The sequence below is a fragment of the Poecilia formosa genome, unplaced genomic scaffold, assembly GCF_000485575.1.
Source record: "Poecilia formosa unplaced genomic scaffold, Poecilia_formosa-5.1.2 Scaffold3, whole genome shotgun sequence".
In the NCBI taxonomy this organism is placed as follows: domain Eukaryota; kingdom Metazoa; phylum Chordata; class Actinopteri; order Cyprinodontiformes; family Poeciliidae; genus Poecilia; species Poecilia formosa.
The window spans coordinates 2,694,440-2,717,281 of record NW_006799942.1 but is presented as its reverse complement, the minus strand read 5'-3'; the positions used below and the strand labels follow the sequence as shown (position 1 = coordinate 2,717,281).

Below are 22,842 nucleotides of genomic sequence, written 5' to 3'. Positions count from 1 at the left end.
CTAGAAAGAATAATGACTCTCAACTTATTCTAATGAATACTGAATAAGAAGCTATAGACAAAAAAACATCTCCCCTTGACCTTCGAGATGAGATGAAAAATACCAAAAGTAAAAAATGAAAAAAATAAATAAATAAATAAATTGGAAGAACTTAGATTTGTGCAGTTAAGTAAAATAAAGTACGTATTCTGTTCAGATTAAAATAGTTTATTATTTTTACTTGTAAAATGATATTTAATCTTAAAATGCACTGTAATCAAATCTATTTTCTCCAGATAGCAGTACCAATTCTTTGCAAAAAGTTACTGATGACATAATAATGTGACAATCTTAATAAGTTCAGCTAGCTCATCGCCTTAACTGCAATAAATTAATTTCAGTTCATTAACTGAAATATCAGTCCATGCATTCAAATAAATATCAGCTGAGTTTGATTTAGACCTGGAAGAGATGTTGGCACTCTGTGATCATGTGTGCCAGCCCCTGTGTGGCTGCAAGGTTCTCACTCAGGTCTTTCTGATCGGGACGGCCTGTAGCGTACTTCTTCTGGATCGACCTAAAGAAGGCAAGAACCACAGAAAGAACGCGGGGTCACCACCAGGTTTCTTGTTTTCCATTTGAACTCACAGGAGTTCACGCATACCTTGGTGACAGCGTCTCGTTCTTCAGGATGCTGAGGTGGAACAGGGATGGGCCCAGACAAACAGCCAGGTTCATCGGCGTCATCTGGTTCTCCTCCACCAAGGAGGTGACGTCCCGCAAGAAGTAGAGCAGAGTCTGCAGAACCTCCCTGTTCTCATCAGGCATCAGCAATATGGCTGCCCTGACGGCCTGCAACCGCTGTTCTTTCGGAACATCTAATTGGAAAAGAAAAAAAAATGAAAATAGGAAAAAGGTAAAACAGATAAATTCCTTATAATAGTGAGCAGCAGTAATCTCCATTTGGGTAAATGTTGTTTTTTGATACTGTTCCAACAATGGATCATTAAGGAGATTAAAATGTTCTCTTTTCTGTCTGATTTTGAAGAATTTGTCCCTGTAAGCCCTCAAATGTATATCTTAGATAATCATAAAGTTATGAATTACTAACTAAAAGATCAGAGATAGTTTGAGCAATGAGAAAATGTCAGCTAGTCAGCTGTATGTCCATTAATTGGGACAAGATAAGAACTGGTTGGTGATTAGCAAGTCAAACTCTGAAAATATAATATTTATTTGTGTTCAAATTAAATAAATAATAGCATGCACTTTGATATTATCAGAATTATGTTTTGGAAGATTTTTTGGCACTAAGTGGCCTTTATTGAATAGTAATTTGTTATAAAATAGGAAGAGGAGAGAAATGGAAAACATGAAGCAAATGGCCCAAAACCAGGAATCGAACCCATGACAACCGCATCAAGGACAACATCCTGTGTAAATGTCCCATTCATTTTAAATTAATAACAGTCAATGTATATTGGAAAATTTGGAAAAATCTTGTAATTTCTTCAATTTCTGTTTAAATCAAAACAGCAATTTTTGTCAGTGAACTTGCTGCTCATCTGTCTTGTTTCAAAAATCTAATAAATGTTGGTTATAATAGGACTGGGAAAGTCAGACCTGAAATAAAACTACAACTGGTCAGGAAATTGCCCTGATCAGTAGCTCTTTAATATAAAACAGTGCTTCAGTGTTTCATTTAGTTTCAGTGGAGTCACTAAGTGCAGCACTAGGTATTTTAATAAAAGCATTTTTTAAACATAGAATGGTTTTTCTCCTCTTAAATTGATTCCCACTGAAGTCTGTGCTCTTCCATTTTTGTGTGGTAATGTTTCTGCAAAGAAAGATGACTAATTTAAGGCTTTGAATGCATCTTTACAAGTGGGGCCAAAAAAAAAAAAAAACTCTGTCTGTTTGGAACTATAATAAAATTCAACAGACAATTATTTCATTGGCTGGAGTACTTAAGGAAAAAAGTAAAAGAGTTTATTAAGGAGAGAAAAACGATCTACTCCCACATTTACTTACACTGGTAAATGTGCAGGAAAGTTTCCCCCAGTTTGCTTGTAAGCAGAGGTTCGGGTAAGTCCCTGAAGAACTGTTTGACCATGTCAGCCACATCATATGCAGATTGGTCGTCGTAGTTTACACAGTCAGGGGACAACTCGCACTGCTGCCTCAAAGCCTGAATCCGGGACTTTACACCAGACTTGCGGAACAATCCCACCTGGAATGGAGACAGTGGGAGAGAGTCTGGAAGGATCAGGGAGCGAATGGTGCCTTGTGTCTGACAGCTTAGGCATGGAGAGAATGAAATGCACACAAGCAGTCCAGTAAAAGCTGTTTACTAACCTGGTCCAGACAGTAAGTCCTGAGGTGGCTGAGGGCCTGTTGTAAACACAGAGGAAGCGGGAACCCACAGCGCTGGACATGAACAATCAGAGGAACGCCAAACACACTCTTCTCTTTGTAGTCTGGCACCTTCATACGCTTCATAAACTTAGGCACGGACCTGCCAGCGACAGACAAACAATTAGGGAAGTGTGTGGGAGAAAAGAGACGTCTATGATTTCATTATCAGCCTGAGCGTGTATACACTGGTCAACAGGGCTTCCCTGTAGGGCACAATAAAAATGAACAGGACTGGCTGTTTACTGCAGAGGGATGAGTTGTGGGTCGTGGGGAATGGTTGCTGAGTTTTGTAGGCTCAGCCCTTGACAAACACTTGCACATGGACAAACCCATTGATGTTTTCAATTTTAAGACATACATGAAGGTGTTAATTGTCCATATGGTCCAGCAGCTAGAGGCTACAGCAGGGTTGAAAAATATCTAATAAAACTCTCGTGAAGACTGTAAAAAAGAAGGAAGAAGAATCCTTTGAACTTCTTTTCCTTATGTTATGTTGAAACCACACATTTCTATGCATTCTTGTGGGCATTTTAGTTTGCATAACAACAGAAAGCAGAGCATAATTATGAAGTGAAAAGAGAAGGATGCATGGTTTTAAAAATGTTTTACAAATGAAAAGTCTCAAAATTGTGGCCTCCATTTGCATTCAGTCTTATCTCAACACATCCCGTACTTATGTCATTTCTAATGTGAAAAAAATGTAAAAACATTTACAATAATTCATTGGGAGAAAAGATTGTAAAGCATCTGATGAATAGCATCAAACATAGGTTCATTTGTACAAGATGGTGTGTTCCCTATTTTTTTGTGATTACCTGGGATTAAACTATCTCATTATAATCTACCGTATTACACCCAAATTATCTTCTATGTTTGTTAGCTGTATTTGTGCATACCATGTCCAGCCATGTTTGTTAGACATGGAGTATTTCTCCATGATGGCGGTGAGGCGGAGCAGAGAAAACTTCTGCAGCAGGCTCAGCTGGCCCGCCGACTGGCTGCTGATCTGCAGTGAAGATGCTGGCTGGTTGAGATGATCAGACGTTCTGAAACTTGGCCATCGGAGACTAAGATGGATTGAAAGATAAAAGATGACGCGAGTCAGGCAATGCAATTCACTCTTGGATCTTATTACATTAATATGTTGATTGATCAAATAAATACAACAGTTGTGCTGGTTTTAAAAAGCTCAGTCATGTCTTTGGTGGACATCCATTTGGTATGAACCCTAAATGAATCATTTCACCAGTTGGGTTTGGGTCTGTTGCTCTGATTGGGATCATTTGTTTTCACTTACAACTGAAAGTGTGAATGGCATTACGGGGTTATTAACACACATTTATTCAACTGCAGACTCAGAATATTTTGCCAGTGTCTTTTTTTGCTGTGATGACAGAAGATTTTCCTAATACTGCAACACAACATGATCTATGGTAACCTTTGTCTTCTAAAGTGCAACTCAATCAAAAAAACATTTTAGGTGTCATTCTACCAGTAAAGAAACATGGAAGTAAGTGCTAATGTTGGTGATTCTACATTTATAAATAAACAGCCATTAAAGCTGCAATGTGTTCTTGGTACATGCTCATCCAGGAGGAGTGAGTGACTCGATGGAATCTGCTGGTTTCCTTAGACTGAAAACTTTTTAAAGTAATTGGAATAACGAACTGAGCTTAGTGCACCATTATAACTTGAATTAATAAGAATGTGTGCAATTGAATTGAAATTACTTTTTTTGTAAAGTGTCTCAAGACATTTGTTGGGAAATGGTGCTATGTAAATAAACTGAATTTATATGATCTTGCTATTTTTGAAGCTTGTAACAATCATTCGTTATAACAAATGACAACATGCTACTTTTGTTTGCAGATTTTATTCCAAGATGAACTCACTAAGGGAATTCAGCTATTAGACTTATTTACACCATCACATGTTGTGCTTTTTTTTTTTTAAAATTTCCAATAAAAAGATTTTGTTCAGTCTTATCAAGCCAGCGCTCAAAGTCCTAGTCACATCTGGTGCTCTTCAGGGTTCTGTCCTCAAGCCCATTTTTTCATAATCTAACCCCTTTGGATTGGACATGTATTCCAAAATGACATTTTCATTGCACCCATAAAACTCTTCAGTTTACTCTACTGTTCCTAATGACCATCTGTTTCCCATGCGAGCCAGAGTTTTCAATAAATCCACCCCTTAACGCTGTAATTCCCTTGCATGTGACATTTTTACACTTTCCAGAATTTTGTGATTGTTTCTGTGATTTGTGTCGCCACATTAGAAATAATTGCAAAGATTTTAAAGCACTTCTAAAATATACTTATAGGAGAAAAAAGAAAAGAAAATAATTTTAAAAAGCAGATAGCTATCTAAACAATTTTATTCTTTAAAGAACTTAAATTTTTGTCACTCGCCACATTGGTAGTACTATAAAGTGACATCAAGTAAGCCATGTAGTAGAAGTCAGAAATACTGCCACCTGCAGGTGAAAGTTTGCAGTCACTAAGAACCAATGTTCTTCACAATTTTTACAGAAAATTTGCAATGCAAAATTACAGTTATACATTACCATGAAGAAATCTGTTAATTTTGCATAAATATCTGCAATCGCGGAATCGTAAAAACCTGGAGGGATGTTCAAGCTATTCTTACTGCTCTCAAAATCTTTGTTCCTTTTTTGATTATTAAGTTTTGTTTGGCACCTTTTATTGTTTTTGTGGCAGTTTCATTTAGATTATTTTAATTTTGTAAGATGAAAGGTACCTATAAATAAAATTTGTTTTTTCAGAAATCATTTGGAAATCCTTTCAAAGTCCCCAAAAAACACTATTATTACAGCATTACACCATTTCTACATGGATATTTTAAGAACTTTGTACAAGAATGATCATTGCATTTGAAATATACAAAAATAGGATTCTTTAACAACCTAAGAAATAACTTTTACCAATAATTAACTTCAATAATTGAAGTTATGTGGATGATCATGCAGAGCGTCGGCAAGATGTCAGTATTTGCTGTGGTGAGTCCACAGTTCTTATAACCAATCAAAGTTCAAGCCAAACTATAAAAACGAGACCCAAGATGCAATGAACCATAATTATCTTATAAATGTGTGTGCAGCTGCTTACCGAGGTCTTGTGAGCGAGGCCCCAACTCCAGAGTCCCGCCTCTCCCGACTGGTCCCTGTTGAATCGGTGTCATTTAAGGAGACCCCGTCTCTCTCACCTTCGCTGGGGGTGGTCCTGCCCTCCCCTTCCTCCTCCCCCTCCCCTGCTTCCCCCTCTGGCAAAACGCTGCGGCTCCAGTGGTCCACAATCTGCTGCAAGCCACTGACGTGCTGGATGATGTCGTCTAAGTGAGGAAACAGGTTGTCCTCCTTCTCAAAGTCTAGAAGGTCCCCAGTGCTGGCATAAAGGTGGGAGCCCGGCACGTTGTCGTAAACACTCACCCTGCTGCCCCTCGGAGCTCCAGGACAGGCAGGTTTAGATAAAGGTTCGCCCAGGCCATTTTCATTTGGGGAGGTTTGGCTATGTGACTGGGGATTATTGTTCCTGTCACCGGGGGAAGGTGCCAGACTTTCAATGGACAGAGCTTTGGGAAAAGTGCCTGGCTTGTGGTCTTTGGGGATGTGAATGAGGAGGTTTTCATATGAGCGAAACTGGTTTCTGCCAAACTGGCTCTGACCCTCAGTCCTCTTACCCTGAGAAGGCAACTCCATATCCTCCAGGTACATGCTGCTTCTCTTGCTGGCAGTGCGTGGTTTTGTACATGCAGGCTCCTGAATACTCGGCGCTACAGTCTCTTTGCTCGGACTCACATTTAGCGTGATCTGGTCTTTAGGTGTTTTGCTGTCAGAAACAGGGGGATCGTCACCATCTGTTTGATGGTTGTGTTTTGGGCTGTTTTCTAATTGGCTGATGGGAGTACACTGAAGCATCTGAAGCGCATGGGGCTCCTCCCCCTGTAACACCGGCTCACCGATGACCAGCTGCGGCCTCCGATTTGAGCTTTTCCTCCTCGTCGATGGCCCCCAGGTACGCATCAGCTCCATTTTGCGCAGAAACTCTTTGGCTTTACTCTTTCCTCCTTGCCCATGGCGGCTGCTTTTGATGGGAAGGGAGTTATAATGAGGAAGTTCCCTCGGCGGTTGATAGGAAGCAGATAGGGACGCCATGGATATAGAGTCAGGCATGGCGGAGGCCGAGTCCTCACTGTGGAGTGAGGAGATCTCAGTGATTTCCTGCTCACTCAGGTCCGTCAGTACGCTCTCACTGCTCACTGTGCTGCGCAGACCCTCGCCTTCACCCGTCGGGCTGCTCTCGTTAGCGCTGTCCAATAGAAAGTCCTGCAGACGTGACCAGCGGCGGCTGCTCCACTCAAATGTCCACCTCTTACTGATAGCCAATGGATCATCTTCATCAGAATCATCACTCTATATAGAAAGACAGAGTACTAGATGAAAAAAATACATCCAAACTAATGCCAAGGGTTCTTTAATGTAACATATTAGGATGTTACTACCAATAAGAAAATGTGTCAGTTTAAAGGATTATAAAAACCATCACCATCAGAATTTCTTAAATAGTATTTTTTTTTTTGTAACTGAGAGCAAGAAAATCAGTATAAGAGTTTTTCTGGAAGTGGACCAAACCCACTTCCTCCCTGCTGTGGTGAACAAATTAAAATTGAACTGCAAAGTCATCTGCTTACACAGATTACAACAGAAGTGAGCACAAATGTTATTTGGCTTTAAATTCAAAGAATACAAAATCTCAATTCCTCTCCTAATTTAAAAGAAAATGTTATGATGAAAGACTTTTTTGGCAAAAGTGACCTGGAATAAACCCCTGGGGTTATAAGTCTTGTTCTAGAGTTCTAACAAAAATAAAAAAACTATATTTTCCTTATTTGTAAAAATTTAACACATTACGAAAACATTTTTCTTTGCTAAATAAATCAAGCTCAGTCAGATCGGATAGACTCTGTGAACAGTAATGTTGTTATGTCTTGCCGTAGATTCTGAATTGGATTTGTTTCTGGACTTTGACTGGGTCATTCTATCACATACATTATACTTTGCACCTTCTCTCCAGACTCATGTTTTTGAGTCCATGTTTTTTACAGGCTTATCCTGCATTTACCTCAATTTAACTTGCTTCCCATTCTGACTAGCTTTCCCATCCATGCTGAAGAAAAATATCCCTGCCCTTATGGTAGAGCTGCCATCATTATGCTTTGCTGTTGAGCACATTCATCAAAATGTTCGATGTTGGCCTTCTTTCATCAGAGCACACCATATTTAAATTCTTACTTGTGAAGAATTACGTAAACTATGCATCATTTTTTTTTCCATTTCACAATTATGTGCAACTTTGCGCTGGACAATTACATAAAATTCAAATTAAGTACAATGTCTTGTGGAATAACAATATATGAAAAAGCTTAAATGATATGAATAAATTGCAAGAAACCATCCAAAATATGTAAAGCCCTAGAATTTATCTACCTTGACTGTTATTAGAACAGCTTAGCACAGCTGCATTTTAGTCTGCCTGCATCATTAAATAACTCAGCTCTTTCTGTCAGCATGTCTTTATCGCAGCGCCTGGTGAAAAAGAATAAAAGGAACTGAAAAAACTAAAAGAGAGGGAATATACAAGTATTCTTAAGAATCAGCAGCTGACTAAGAATCAGAGGAAACACTCGCTGCTATAATCAGTCCACAATAGAAGCACCCCTAATCAGAGCTGCAGTGGTTGTCTCCTTCTAAAAGGATGCTTTTGCAATCGAGCCCCAAAATGTGGCGCACACTTGATCAGCAATTAGGATACAAGGAGTCCTGGTGACAGCTCTGACAGGATGAAGATTAACCACTCCAAGCTGCAATCAAAAGGGAGCTTTTTTTTTTCCTCTCTCTTCCTCATCAAGTTAACCTTTACTTAAAAAAAAAACAGGTCAAACCTTTTCTACCAAAAAAATCATTTAAATGTTCAGATAAAAAAGGTTAAACTCTTGAGAGGATTGATACGATAAACCATTTAATATATTAGGATATTATTGAAAAGTTTATTTCAATCACTAAATCTACAGAATGTTTACACAGATGGATGCTTTCAAGTCTTTAATCTGTTATTTATGATGGTTTTCAGACAATTAATTAAAACATTTCGAAACAGAAATTTGGGCTTTGTGAAAAGTTTGTTTAATGTCTCATTTTCAAAACTTACTTTAAATCTGACAAATGGGACTCATCTGAACGCTGAATGAGTGTTGTACTGCAAAGTTTTGCTTACCTTCCTCTTGGGGTGGCTTACATCGAGTTTCATGGATGCACACTTGTTCAAAGTATTGAGGCGTCTGCAACAAACACACAAAGACAGAGTCACTAAAGCACAACCTATTGTTGCTGTATGATGGTGCCCTTCTTCTCTGTAATAACGCTCACTTTCACTCTATGATATTGCTTTTTACTTCCACTTTCCTATTTTCCCCCAGAGTCTGATCAGTCACTGGCAGACAAGCCTTTTCATTTTTCTCTTTAATCTTTTCTGGCCGCACACAGAATCTCTCGTTGCACTGTCTAACAATGTCTTCACCACAGAAGTTTTACTTTGACTCTTCTCCCCCTCCAACTATGACTAAAGCAGAGAGCGTCACAATTATTTGTGACATGCATTCATATTTTCATATTTTCTGAATTTAGTTACAGTACTACAACCATAAACTTTAATTCATCTTCAGGGGATTTTATGTTATGGGCAACACACAATAATGCACGGCTTTAAATAAATTAAAAAAAAAAAAATGTTAAAAGTGTGGTGCATGTATATTCAGCCCTCTTTATTCTAATACCCCTAAGTTAAATGTAGTAATGGTAAATAGTTTGTATTTGCATAGCATTTTATCAAGTCCAGAGGACTCCAAAGCACCTGACACTACATTCACAGATCAGGTTGCAGGATGCTTATCTTGTGAAGATAAAACAAAGGAATGCCAGTCATGTTTAAAATTTGCACCACGCTGTGTCTGGGACACAGCGAACTTGTGTTAGAAGGTCAGATTAAACCAAAATGTTGTAGACAAAAAAAATGTGGATAATAAACACTGTACACCACAGTGAAAACACAGTCCCTTTTAAGCTGTGAGTTGATCATATGTTGGATGGACAGTGGCAAAAGTTGACCTTTCAGCAATACAATGACGCAAAGCGTAAAGCAAGTGTCAGAATTACTTAGTCAAAGTATGCACCTAAAATCAAATCAGAATTTGTGGCAAGACTTGGAATGTGAGGTTCAACAGACAGTCCATCCAGTCTGCCGCTTTTAGATTTAGTAGCTAAAGGCAACTTCATGTCAAACATTTCACATTTTTAATTGTAAAACAAGCTGAAAACCATGTATTATTCTCTTTCCACTTTGTGTTTATCTATCATCAAATCCCAACAAAACACATTTAAGTTCTATTCTGTAATCCAAACAGGATTAAAGGGTGAACTTGTACAAGTTACTGCAGCTCAAGAGAGATGAAGACGCAGGAGCACAAAAATAAGTTAACATTTTGTAAATATGCAGGAGAATTTTTTAAGGAATAGGGTAATGTGACTGGCAAGATTACAAGATTCAGAAAATGGTTAAAATCCATTTACAGCAGAACTCTGGGATTCCCTCTCTCAGTTCCCTATTACCATCACCCAGACACACCTCTCTGTATTTTACCCCCTGAGGGGTCTCTTCTCTTTGAATGGGAGATCAGAGCATGGCAGACAGAAGGGGAGGTGGCCAGATCAAAGCCTGGAAGTCCCAGAGGGAGACGTGGATGGGGACTTCATTAAGGGTAAGGGTCAGGCAACTAATGAGTCCACAAGGAAAAGTCAGCACACCAGACAGGATGACCAGAGAAGGAATTTACAGAGAAAAATCCTCCTTACCGACACAGAGGTTCGACTAGATCTCGGTCCAAAAAGTCATGGTCCCTTTTCACTGCGGAAATATTGATCGGAAACTGGGAATCTGGGAAATAAGAGACAGAGACGGCAACAAAGAGAAGAGGGGAAAAGACTTGTTAGATAATGACTGACACATGAAAGGACATAGCAGCGTTCTCTATGGAGCTTGTGAAGTCTGCCGCAGCTGCCGTCTCCACAGTTAGCACTTGTCATCCGCGTCTGAAGTGTAATAAAACTTAAACGTAACACAATGCCAAACTGATTCAAGTTGTTTACGGAGGGCACTTATCTGCGGCATCAATAACCTGACTTTCTAGAAATCCCTCAACCTTTCTCAGAGAACCAGTGTGTGCTTGCCAGTCTTTCTAAAGAAGGATTATTGTGTTTTAAAATCTTCCTCTTTAACTATCGAAGCCAGTTTGTGTTTGTGCTTCAACCCCGAAAGACCAAATGATCATCACATGAGCAAACGCCTTCAGGTTTGCTAGATAAGGCACAGAGACACAAGAAGGCACAATGAAAAGAAAAGAAATTCAAATAGCATAAAAGTAAGACATGGCAGGTTTAGATAGAGCGGGTTGCGGGGCGGAGGGGTCCGAAAGGAAATGGTCGGTGATCTTAAGAACGGGGGAGAAATGAGGGAGAAAGAGGAGCTATGAGAGTCCCAGCAGTGATAACAAGGCCTTTCCCATGACCCCTCCCTCTGGAGAGGAACCGAAGCCTTGAAATAGAATGCATTGGCACAGAAGACGGGTATGTAAAGTTTGAGGGAAGGCAGGAAGAGAGAAAGAGTCACAGATGATGGAAAAATAAGACAGAAAGAGAAAATAACTGAGGAAGTAGGAAAAGTCAAAGAAGATAACTAGAGGAAGAAGTTTGTGTGTTAAATACAGCAGCTGGATTGTGTTACCTTCATAGAGTTGGGCATACTGTGGAAACCCTGCTGCTCGAAGCCAATCGCAAGCCTCCTTTGCTTCAATCTCTATAAGACACAAAAACATTGGAAAGATAAATCATACATAGTCACAATGATATTTTTTCATTCCAGATTTTGTCACATTGATACCACAATTCTACCTTCATTTTATAGAGATTTTAAGCTGTAAAAATCTTTATGTGTCAGGAAATGGACACATGGTCTAAGACTTTTTTTTTAATTAAATGAAAAGTGTTGCGTGCACCGACTTTAATCCCCCTGAGTTGATACACAGGGAAGCTGAAAACACCTTCCGCTTCCATTGCAGTTGCAGATGTTTTTGGTGTTGCCTCTACCAGCTTTTTACATCTAGAGAGGGCTACTTTTGCTGTTTCTACTAAGTCAAGATCAGTTTTGAATACTTGTGATAGTTCATCATTCAAATGTAAATCTGGATTAACTGTCCGTGTCTGCGTGTTTGGGCTCAATGTCCTGCTAAAAGGTAAACCTTTTGAAGCTTTTCTTCCAGCATTGCCATGTATTTAACTCCATCAGCCTTCCCACCAATTCTGACCATCTTCCGATTGAAGAAAACCATGATACTACCACCACCATGCTTCACAGTGTGGCTGGTCTGTTCATACTGATTCGCAGTGTTAGAATTCACACAGCATTTTACAAATTAGTCATAAGGTTATTGAGTGAGTTTTTGATCTATTCTGACCAGAACACCATTTTTGGTATACTTGAGAAAAAAAAAACTATCCATGTAAAAAGGCTGTTTGCTAATTGTGTGACTTCTAAGAGCAGCTGGTTGGAGAACATGTGAAAAAGTTCAAGGGATGTGGATGCTTTTACAAAACGCTGTATGACTAAACAGACATAAATCAAGTCAAAGACATTGCACTGTTCTTATGCGTGATATCCCTCTTGGAAATGATGCTTTTGCTTAAGGAAAGAACATTTTTGAGATGCATTTTTCCTTTGGGAATTTAATGGAATGATAAGACTGGGAAAACTGGAAATCTCCCAGTAAAGAGACAAGCATTTTCTTAAGTGTGCTGCTAGCACAATTTCACTTTATCAGTGTAACCCATCCATATTTCGTTTAGCTGTTTTCGGATAAATGTACCAGGCATAACACATTGCACCAAAGCAGGCACATGGTGCCTAGCAAGCATGAAACATTTTTACAGGCTTTTGTTTTACTGCTTTTTCCGCTGGCATATGTATCACACACGCTGCTTAACTGGCAACAGAGAAATCTGGGTGTGTTTATATACGTTTTCTTTATGAGCAGACACTTATTAAAGCCGCTCCTTGTGCTGACAAAGAAAACCTAAAGAAGCTTGTGCCAAGAATCAAACGCATTTCCAACAGCAGGCATAGTTTGTAATAATGGTTTAGCACCTTAATGCATGGCATTGGAAAGAATATGAGTGTGAATGAGTACCAGTACAGACTGTAGAGGCTGTCTCGGGACAAATATGCGCAGAAAATAAAGCTTGTACTTGTCCAAACAAAGTTGACTACTATAAATAACTTGTTTCTCCGTCAAGTTCCCACTCATTCGTTCTCACTTTTCTCACTCACTAGAGTTTGGAGGTGTTGGCACGGTTCAGCGGGGCAATAAAAAGGCTCCGTCCCTCACCATCAGAGATGAGAACGGTCAGAGGAAATGACACTGTCGCCACAATCTAGCAATTACATCCCTCTTCCAACATTCTTTGAATAACTCTTCTCTCTAAATCACATATGAAGTAAAGGTGGGGACAAAATATTGCAGCTTATTGTAGCTCTCTGAAAGTAGAGAGAAATCAAATATCCAATGAGGCACAACTCTATTTTCCAATAAAAACTTACTGGAAGCCCTCATCGTGAGGTGAACGACAAGCTCCTATGTTTCCTTTGTTCCAGCTGAAGTTTCATCTCCATACGAGGGAACATCTATCTGCTGTGTTGTGCAGCTTTCCATCAAACAGCGGCGACAGTTCAGTGTTTTCTTCCTCCTTGGCTCTGCAACCCATGTGTTTACGGTTCTGCCTCCGTTTCTTCAGCCTGCTCCATGCAGGTTTTCCCTTCCCTCTAATTTTCTACTCAACCTCCTCTCTCAAACTTTCATCTCTGTTGGACGGCACATTCAATATCTCTCTATTTATACGTTTCTCCGACCTCTTCCTTCTTCTTTTCACTTACGTTTCAGAAATAATTCCTGCAAGTCATCTAGCTCTTGTTTCCTTCCCTTTCATTCACATAGCGAAAACTCCTTTTTTAACCTTTACTTTCACGATCAAACTATATTTTTCCTTCTTGTGGTACCTCTCATCTCTTCTCCCTCACATCTTTCTGTAAAACAAAAACACTCGCTGGCACACTTTCTTTCATCCATCGACAGGAACATCCCAATCCCCTCTCTCCCACTCAAGCTCCTCCAAGAAAGTCCACATCTTCTTTGCATCCATGCAGGAAATGACTCATTTCAGCTGACGTTCACATAGGCTGCACCCCTCGAGGTTGCAGACCATCAGTTACGGGATGCTAATTTCACATGTCAGCCAAGCCCACCAGCATACAGGACAGCAAGGAGACTTTGACCTTGGTTTCTTTGTGATGCTTCACCCACACAATGGGAGCGAGAATCCACTCAGACACATCCAGCAGACTGGACTCATTGGCGTGTAAATCTAAAACAGCACAGATGCTGCCCTCAGTGAGTCAGAGAATGCAAAAACAGGGATGAGACAGTTGGACGGCAGGGGTGGGGAGCTGAGATGAATGGATCTTGTGAGAAAACTGCAGGGACGACAACATGCCACACCGGTTGTTTATTTACTCACTGTCAGATTGGTTGAAAAGTTAAAATCGGGTTAAAAATCGCAAATCTACCCTGAGAGGCAAAACAAGGACAGATGGCAGGAAATCCTCAACCTTTTTCCACAGAACTTTAAAAAGATTCAAAAACTCATAAACTCGTGGCACCAAATCCTTGAGATGGGTTACAGATGTGTGAGCAATTTTTGCTCAAGTTTTTTTTTTTTTTGTAACCCACAAAAAAATTAAAAACAATCTTTTTTGAAGTTTTACATTTATGACTTGTCACAAGCAGGCTAAACAAAGTCAGTGACTCATACTGCTTATTATTCGCTAATATTGTTGACAAAAGTTACTTTGGAAATACTCACAGCATGCATCATTAATCAAAGTTTTCAGATAAAACTGCATTTATCATAAAAATTTCATTAATCTCACGGTAATGAAATCTTTATGAAAAAGTAAATAAAAACGCATTCAAACATTGATACATAGGCCTATAGGCAACTTGTGGTTAAGTTCCTTGCCACTTGATTCTTTTGTCAAAGGGTTTAAGAAAAATAGTTCTACCATATTTAGTTTTTGTAGCACAGATAATACATAATATATAAAACTCTAAATTTGAGTCAGAACTTTTTTACATCTTCATTTTGTGTCCCAGTATGAGTTTATGCCTAGCAAAGCTCCAGGTTACAAGCCTACTGCAAATAATTCCGAATTTCGCTCAGTACAGAGTTGCACCTAAAATATCAAAAGAAAAAAAAAACAATAATGGGCATGTTATCATCAAGCTAATATTTAAAAAGCACACAATTACATGCTTCATCACAGTGTTGGAGCATGTGTAATTGCCAACCGTGCTTTCACGTTCATGCAGAAAAACAAAAGCCTAGGCTCCCGTCAGTGTGGGAACAAAGCCCCACTATTCATCTGTGCAGAATTTAATCAAGAGATTAATTAGTACACAAACATGTTTGGTGTTGGCTGTAAAACACAACAGTGCACACAGGCAGACGGAGCTAATCCGAGTCACCCGCAGTGTGTGTCCCCCAAATCTTTTTCATGTCACTGCAGTCCTGCTGAGGCCCAGAGCCACAGCCAACAGGGCTGTTGGATGGTATGCGAATGAGGCGCTGTGAGTTTGTGTGTAAGCATATCAATTTGGGCATCCAAGTGTGGAGCAAAGAGGGTGAAAGATAATTCCTTTCATGACCAGGGTGCCAGTGGTGTTACATAAAAGACTGAACAAAAGCAACCCAATGTCCTCATAAGCATAGTCATTTCCTCTGCTTTTTATTACCTGCCTTTTTTCACTGTCACTAACAGTTTTCTTCTGTGATATGCCCACTTACTATTGGGTCTCTAGGTCCCAGGGACTCTAAAGAGGCTTGGATGACATCATTTCCTGCTTTTCATTTCCCATGAATCCAGAGCAACATGTGAACTAAGAACAGTGGTTGCAGCAGGAAGTTCCTGAGCTAAGCTGACATTTTCAGAGCACAGCAAACTGCAAAATATTTTGCTACTGTTTACACAATGATATGTGCATTGTTCGATATGCTTATTAGGACGAGCCCTTGTAGTAACACCGTCACCAGTAACTGACAAAGGAGGCTTAACAGTCAAAGACTACAAACACAGGCAGTCTGGAGAGCAGCCATATTCCCACATAAGCTAAAGCACTTAGTCCTTCACGTCGAAAGGTCAAAAAAAAGGGATTGAAGAAGACAGTGGAGGAGTGATGAGACAGGAAGAGAGGGATGGGGGAGGGATAAAATGGAATATGCCTGTCCTGTCTCGTGAGCTACATCTGCTATGATGTCTTGCCCTCAGGAATGCACTGTAAAACAGAATCAATACTGGCATGAAATCAGTGCAGGTTCAGACATAGAGCCTCCTCATACACAGGGAGGACAAAAACACAGACACGCACACAACATCAGAGAAATGGTAAAACATTTATGATCAAGTGGTTGCCCAAAATAATTAAGAGAACCGGCGCTACAGTGGTTGTTCACTGCCTGAATTTAAACGAGAGCACAAAAGAAAAGGCGACTGAAGGTCATCAGGCTCGGTGGTTGGTGATGCAACCTTTTGTCCAGCAGAGGGTGTCAAAGAAAGGTGTTCCAGCATTGTATTCATATTCAGTCTAACTATCCGTGGCCTCAGGGCAGGGTTGGATAAAAAGATTTGTTTCTACCTGTCGCATCTTGTGCATCTATTCAATCCCCGATTGAACTTTGGCTGCACAGAAATGCTCTTATAGGTTTCTATTTTCAACTTGTATGAAAATAGAAACAATAAAGTTAAGTTTATGTTAATGCTGTTGCTCGAAAGCAGGACAATCACTAAAATTCAGGAACTGCTGGATGAAAAGAGTGAACTAACAAACGAACAAAAGGACAACTGAACGTGTATAAAGCTGGGAAGCAGTTTAAACTTTCAATTAAACACCAGACCCAAAATTATTTCAATCTAATCCTTATCAGAAAGCAGATAAATGACAGCTATGAGATGATGATTCAGGAGCCTTGTTCCACTGTCAGGAAAAGGGCAGATATTGAAGAAAACAACCAACCACAAATCAGAACGTCTAGAGTCTCAAACAGCTCATATCTACACAACATTAAACTCTTAAACAAATCACTGCACCTCCTCAATTCCACTGAGTTCTAACTGTTCTACAAATTTACATTGTACTTTAAATCATCCTTAAGGTTGAATAGATCTGACATTGACTGCACATTCTAAAAGAAGTGTTATAAACCTTTTTCCCTTTATTTTGGTTCTGGTCCCTATTCTAAACAGTTGATTCTTATAAAGATTGAGAGGTCATGATGGTAGATATTTACTGAAGTCATAAAATCTCCTTGCAGTCGACTATTTGTAGAACATAGATAATCGCTTTAAATTGTCAGCAGTTAAAAAAGATCCCAGTGGTTCTTCGTTCTTGAAAACATGTGGTATGAATCGACTAACTCCACAAAGTTATGAAAAGGTGAAAAGGGGAATTGACCTCATCCATTAAAATGTTCCAATCTAATAATAATTCAACATTCTATACAGTTGTCATTTTGGAGAAAGTCTCATCAACATCAATATTTCCACAAAATAAAAGGTGAAAATAGTTAGCAACATGTTTGATAGAGGAAAAGCCAGTAAAGCTCCTCTCAGACTCTGTGCTCAAGGCAAGATGCCAGAGAGTACCAAGCTATTTTTTTTTATATTGGACAATTAATTTAATTTCACATAATTTTCGCTGTAGGAGCCATTTGTTTGTTAAATACTTCATAAAATATTTGTCCTGTGAATGACGTATACTCGTAAACGAACGAGGTAATTAGTCCAATTACAACGGCTGTAATGGTAAAATTACGGCAAAGGTAAAATAACCCCGAACAGGCGAACAACTTAAAACCACTCCTATGTTTTTACTCTGTCAGCAAGGCACACCCGTTGCCGTAGCAACCGCCTGAACTCCGCAACACTCAGTCCGTTACGAAATGATTTCAGGCTTGACGTTTACTTTGCGACCATTAATAAGCGCTCGCCTGAACAAGGCGGTGGTTGATTAGCTCATTTAAGCTCCTGCTCTGCTGGTGACGTCAGAGAGTCTATCTTTGTGTCGCCTGTTTTTTTAACGGAATCGAAATGCACAGAATTGCGCAAAACCTTGTTGAAATAATAATTACTGTGATTATTATTTTTTTATTGGGTCCTTAATTTTAACACGTTTTGTCGAGTTCTTTTTTTCTAGTCTTTAAAAGGTTTTGGATCTTAGTGAATATTTTTGATAAGCGGGTCAGCAAAGGGACGTGCTGATCTCGGCGGCTTTCAGTTTGTCACCGACTGCCCAGATCGACTCAAGACCTTCCCGAGATCGACTGGTCGATCGCGATCGACTTACTGAGCATCCCTGTGCTATACAAATAAAATTTGATTTGATTTGTTTCCAAATGGACAATGGCAGTAGGCCTATCATACCATCATTTGAACAAGGTGGTTCAACAAAGTCAACACTTGGACTGAACAACAAAAGCCCTGATCCAAGTTCATATTTTAAAAAATTGGTAAGAACTCTAGGTGTGTATGAGAAAGGCAGCTTTAAAATCCTGACCTTGTTACTGTCAAGATGAATGAGGTAAAATTAGAGCAAATTATTGTCCTAAGCTTGTAAAAAGAACATCCAAAAAAGTAAATATGAAAAATACAAAAAGAAATGTATGTAATTGTGTGAATTTTAAAATTCCTTCTTTCATTATTCTGGAATTCAGCAAACCAAAATAATTTGAGTAATCCTAGCTGACCAGAAAATGACTTTTTCTGGCCTTTTTCTCCGACAACGTGAAATTCCAACAGAGTGAATAAGAAACTATTGCATTTATTTATTCCAGATATATAAATATCTGTTTTCACCTCTGTCTTAGTATTGTTAGGTGTTTAGGGATTCTGGTCGTTCAATTAAAAGGAGTTCCAGTCTCACAGATACTCCGCTAACTGATCATTTATCCATTCATGTTAAGAAGGTTAAGGTCAAAAAGAATGTATTAGTGCAAGAAGGAGGTAGTGGAAAGCTAACAAGGTCACATAATCACTCTGTACAAGTAGAAACATGCTTCTCTATCGACATTCTTGACATATTTCTCCTTCTGACATTTAGCTGTAGGCTCATTCAACATCAAAAAGGAGTGGATAGAACAGATAATAAAGCTAAGAGGACTGAAAATGTAATTCCTTCTTTAAAAAACAGAAGCTAAGAAGCGAAAGAGCTGTCGCCATTGTTCTGTTGAATTTGTGTTTTCATATTGGCAAACACGGGTCATGTGACAGGAAGTAAAGGAAGTGACCAGTTAAGTAGAAGAAACAGACAAAACAATAACACTGAAAGCCTTCATGGTTTCTTTAGACTTCTTTTCAGATTCTTGAAAAACATATTTGGTGCAGAAATGACTTCCTACATCATTTCTGCACCAATCAGGTCAGTCAGGTCTGAGCTGATTACAATCCAAAAGAGTTATTAAAAGTTAAGCTAGAAGTTGTCAAATACCAGGTTGCTATAACAATACATTTTTGATGTGTTGCAAATTGCTATGACATAAGTCAAATATGGGGAAAAAAATCTTAAACAAGGAAGACACAATCTGACATAAAGTGGCTGCAATTAGAAGCTTCCTTCCGATGTTTGAACAACTGATCATAGCTTACATTGCTTAAAGCTGCATCTGTCTCCATCTCAGCTGATTAAAAACACAAACTGTCTCCCTTTGATCTTCAAACTCAAATCGACCATTAAAGCATTTATTAGGACTTCCTCGCATCACTTTCTCTGACTACCTTGTGCCAGCCTGCGCAGAAGCTGCTTTCGGGCGATGATGCGTGACAGACGGAGGGCGGAGCGCCTTCGAGGCGTATTCCCCAGCCTCAGGTAGTAGTCCTGACCGTCAGGTGTCATGGCCTCCAGACAGGTTCCCTCGCTGGTGCTGTCGCTGTCACTTCCACCGTCGTTGCTGCCGCTGTTGGCACTCTGATCCATGTTGTCAATAGTGTTTTCTAATTTTCCACTCCTGTCATATGTAGGGTCAGCACACTCTGCCTCGGCCGTCATGCTGTCCACTCTGTCAGCAAAGGCTAAGCTCACAGGGTATGCAGTTTGTCCAGCAGCATCCTCCCCTTTTGTACTTTCTGCGCTGTCTGTAGGATCCATATTGCTCTCTGAAGTTTCTGCCCTTCCTTCACCTTTACCCTGTCCTGATGGATCCATAACTACTATAGCATCAACATCATCCATATTAATGCAAGTCTTCCTCTCTCCTGCGCTGATGATTTATTATGGGAGCATTTCTTAAGAATTCCTGCCTCTAACATGTCTTCACTGGAAGCCACACTCCCTTCTCTTCCTCCTCCTCCTCCCTTTTCAACAAACTTCATGGTACCACCTGACTCAGGCGACCGTCCTTGTTCTCTCCTCCCACACACAAGCTGCCCGACTGATACAGGGAGGAGGACAAAGTCACAAACAGTTACATCCACAAGCTGTTTCCTTCAATCACGTGACCAGCAGCCGATGGGGGAATTCTTCGCTGCTTCCTGAAGTTCTGCCAGAGAAACTATTTGGTACATGCCCCAGGCATATGTGCATGACTGTGATCGGTGGGATGTCGACGTGGAAAAAAATATGATCCCAACATCCCGATGTGAAACAAGGAAGGAACAGAACAATAGAGAGTATGTGGGTGTGAGAGAGAGGGTTCAGAGGAATGTACGTATGGAAGGAGCGAAGCTATTGTTTCTGCAGCTGAGTGGGACTTTTAATGCCATTCAGAAATGTTCTCTGCATCTACAACGTCAAGCTAATGCCACACTTAGGAAAACTCATCTATACGCTGATGGTCTCTGCTAATACAGTAGAACGCCTAACAAAAAATAACATCAAAAAGGTTTTGCAGAGTCTTTCACTGAATCATAAATTATATTTAAACACTGACTAATCTGATTCACAAAGTGAGAAAAAGTTGTACAGAACGTTGTTTGAGACTTGATTTGATCACACTGCCCTCTGGAGGAAATACAGGAAAACTTTGATTTGCACTGCAAAGAAGGAACAATGGTTCATTTCCGAGTCACAATTCAGGAAGACTTCTGGAAACTCTCAAAGAAAAATCTTCAGTTCTAATTCAGAGTATTACTGCTCTGTTATAGTAGTGACACATGAAGTCACTGCAGACTAAGTCATCAAAAAATGTGACAGTAGCTTGGTAATATTACTTTATAAATCTGCAAAGTTCATAGTTTGGAAACAGCAACAAAGAGTGAAATCTTTGGTCACCAAGTCTCCATGGCAACCATTAAATGGTGTCTATTTTATGCTATTAGGTGGAGGATATATGTTGCTATGGGCCTGTTTCCAAAAATACCAGAAGGTATGAAAGGAACTATATATGAAGATATCCTTTGCAATCCATAATTCTTTAATGATGAATTCTGATAAAATAAGAAATCAAAGAAAAGTTCATAACTCCTGTTTCCGTTTAGAATAAATTTATTAAAAAGTTGCCAATTAGCAACAACAATAGCATATATTCATTCAATTGAAAAGGAGACAAAAGTGGTCACCAAAAAGCAAAAATGAAAGTTTAAACTATTCATTTCAAAGCAAAATATAAACAAAAACACACAAAGTTCTGTAAACCACCTGCCTCACAGCACCAGGAAGTCACACAACAATGAACACAACATCTCAACACCCCCATCAACACATGTGGCTCTGCGTCTTTAAAAATCAACCTGTTGACAGGACGTCAAGTGGCAGAAAGCTCCACAAGACCAAAACGAAAGTATTCATGTGGATTGCTGGTGTGTATTCACTGGATTTTACATCCAGACAGGCCTACAGTAGCCAAATATTCAGCGTCAATGAAAGAAAAGGTCAGAGGAGCAATCCATGAGCTGGGGGTGGAGATGATTAATGATAAAGCTGTTTGCTTGTGTAAATCCCTTTGAGTATATCTATGCTTACTAACAAACTAACACACACATTCACTTAAGCATTCACAAATGTGGAATTAAACCCCCCAAATCCCATATGCAGGGGGAGACACCCAGTTTCCCTAATCCAACAGATCGGTAGAATTACAACTAAATCCCACCACGCACTCATAACCTCATTCTGTTTTTTTGTTTTTTGTTTTTTTTGTCTGCCCCATTTTTGTGTGTGTCTCAGTTTACTTTTTACTTCTTATTTCAACATTACAGTCTGTTTTTATTACTCTGGGTAATTTTTTGAGTACATTTTAGCACACTTTTTCTTTTAACAGATATCACTCCAGTTACATAATTTTAAGTATGTTTTGAGACTATTTATCCATTCAGTTTTTTTCCCCCATATTGAAACCATTTGACTAACCTGGATATCCTACCTCCCCTGACTGACTGTAGCAGAGTGGAAAATGCATTGTCAAATACCAGCATAGTTGTTCAGCCAGACGCCTGAATTTTAAGGATTCCCCATCTTTAAATCTGATCCAGATAGATGTGGACTGTGTGCCTCTGAGCTGATGGGTTCAGCAGCAGTCTGAGAGAGGAGCAGTGAAGCTCAGGGGAACCTTTGAGTGCTAGTTTAAAGAACAAGATGAAGAAATGAAAATGAAAATGAGTGGAAGGTGATTACAGGGTGGCAAGGTGCTGTCTTAAAATTAATTTGGTGTCCAACACTGCAAAAAGTAACTTTATTAAATGAATTTAACAAATAAATTTGTGAAATGTAATGTTTAACAAATTATTGTTTTGAAAAGGCATTTACTGAGAATGATGATCCAGTTGACAATTTTTTTTTTATTTGTTGCATGTGGTGTCCAGCAGAGAAAGGTAAGATTGATTAATTTGTCTGGTTTTTATGAAATGAAACTTTTGAACTGCTGGACTTGTGGTAGGGAAAGTTTATGTGTTGGAGAGCTAATTTAAGTCTGTATCCTGATAACTTTGCCAGTTTAGCAACAGTGCTAGCATTAAATCCTGAGACAGTTTGTGCTAATGAAGGGTGAATCTTTACTGTGGTTGTCAGGAAAAAATATTTAAATGTCATCATGTTGAATAGATCATTGTTTTACACTTTTAGACAAAACAGTTGTAATTGTTTGTTTTTATTAACATGGAAGATAAATGAGAGGACTTCAGGAATGAAACTTCGACAATGTTATATATTCTACTGCCAAGTAGAGTTAAAACATTAATAAGGTTTCTAAATGAATATGAACTGCTTTCCTATAATATATATATA

At 39.2% G+C, this 22,842-nt stretch overlaps 1 protein-coding gene across 3 annotated transcripts in view; it reads right to left on the bottom strand.

Moving 5' to 3' along the window:
• The window catches only part of LOC103139848 (stAR-related lipid transfer protein 13), a 57,937-nt gene that overhangs the window by 5,622 nt on the left and 29,473 nt on the right, over window positions 1-22,842 (bottom strand). For 2 of the 3 annotated variants that reach the window (XM_007554704.2, XM_007554708.2), the window contains 9 exons: window positions 11,250-11,321; window positions 10,322-10,403; window positions 8,688-8,751; window positions 5,523-6,826; window positions 3,291-3,461; window positions 2,335-2,494; window positions 2,011-2,209; window positions 644-857; window positions 442-556 (listed from right to left, as the gene is read on the bottom strand). In XM_007554704.2, coding sequence (XP_007554766.2) covers window positions 442-556; window positions 644-857; window positions 2,011-2,209; window positions 2,335-2,494; window positions 3,291-3,461; window positions 5,523-6,826; window positions 8,688-8,751; window positions 10,322-10,403; window positions 11,250-11,321 — 2,381 coding nt within the window. Of the gene's footprint in view, window positions 1-441; window positions 557-643; window positions 858-2,010; window positions 2,210-2,334; window positions 2,495-3,290; window positions 3,462-5,522; window positions 6,827-8,687; window positions 8,752-10,321; window positions 10,404-11,249; window positions 11,322-19,400; window positions 20,365-22,842 lie in introns of those variants that run through there. The other variant, XM_007554695.2, reaches the window with a different exon arrangement.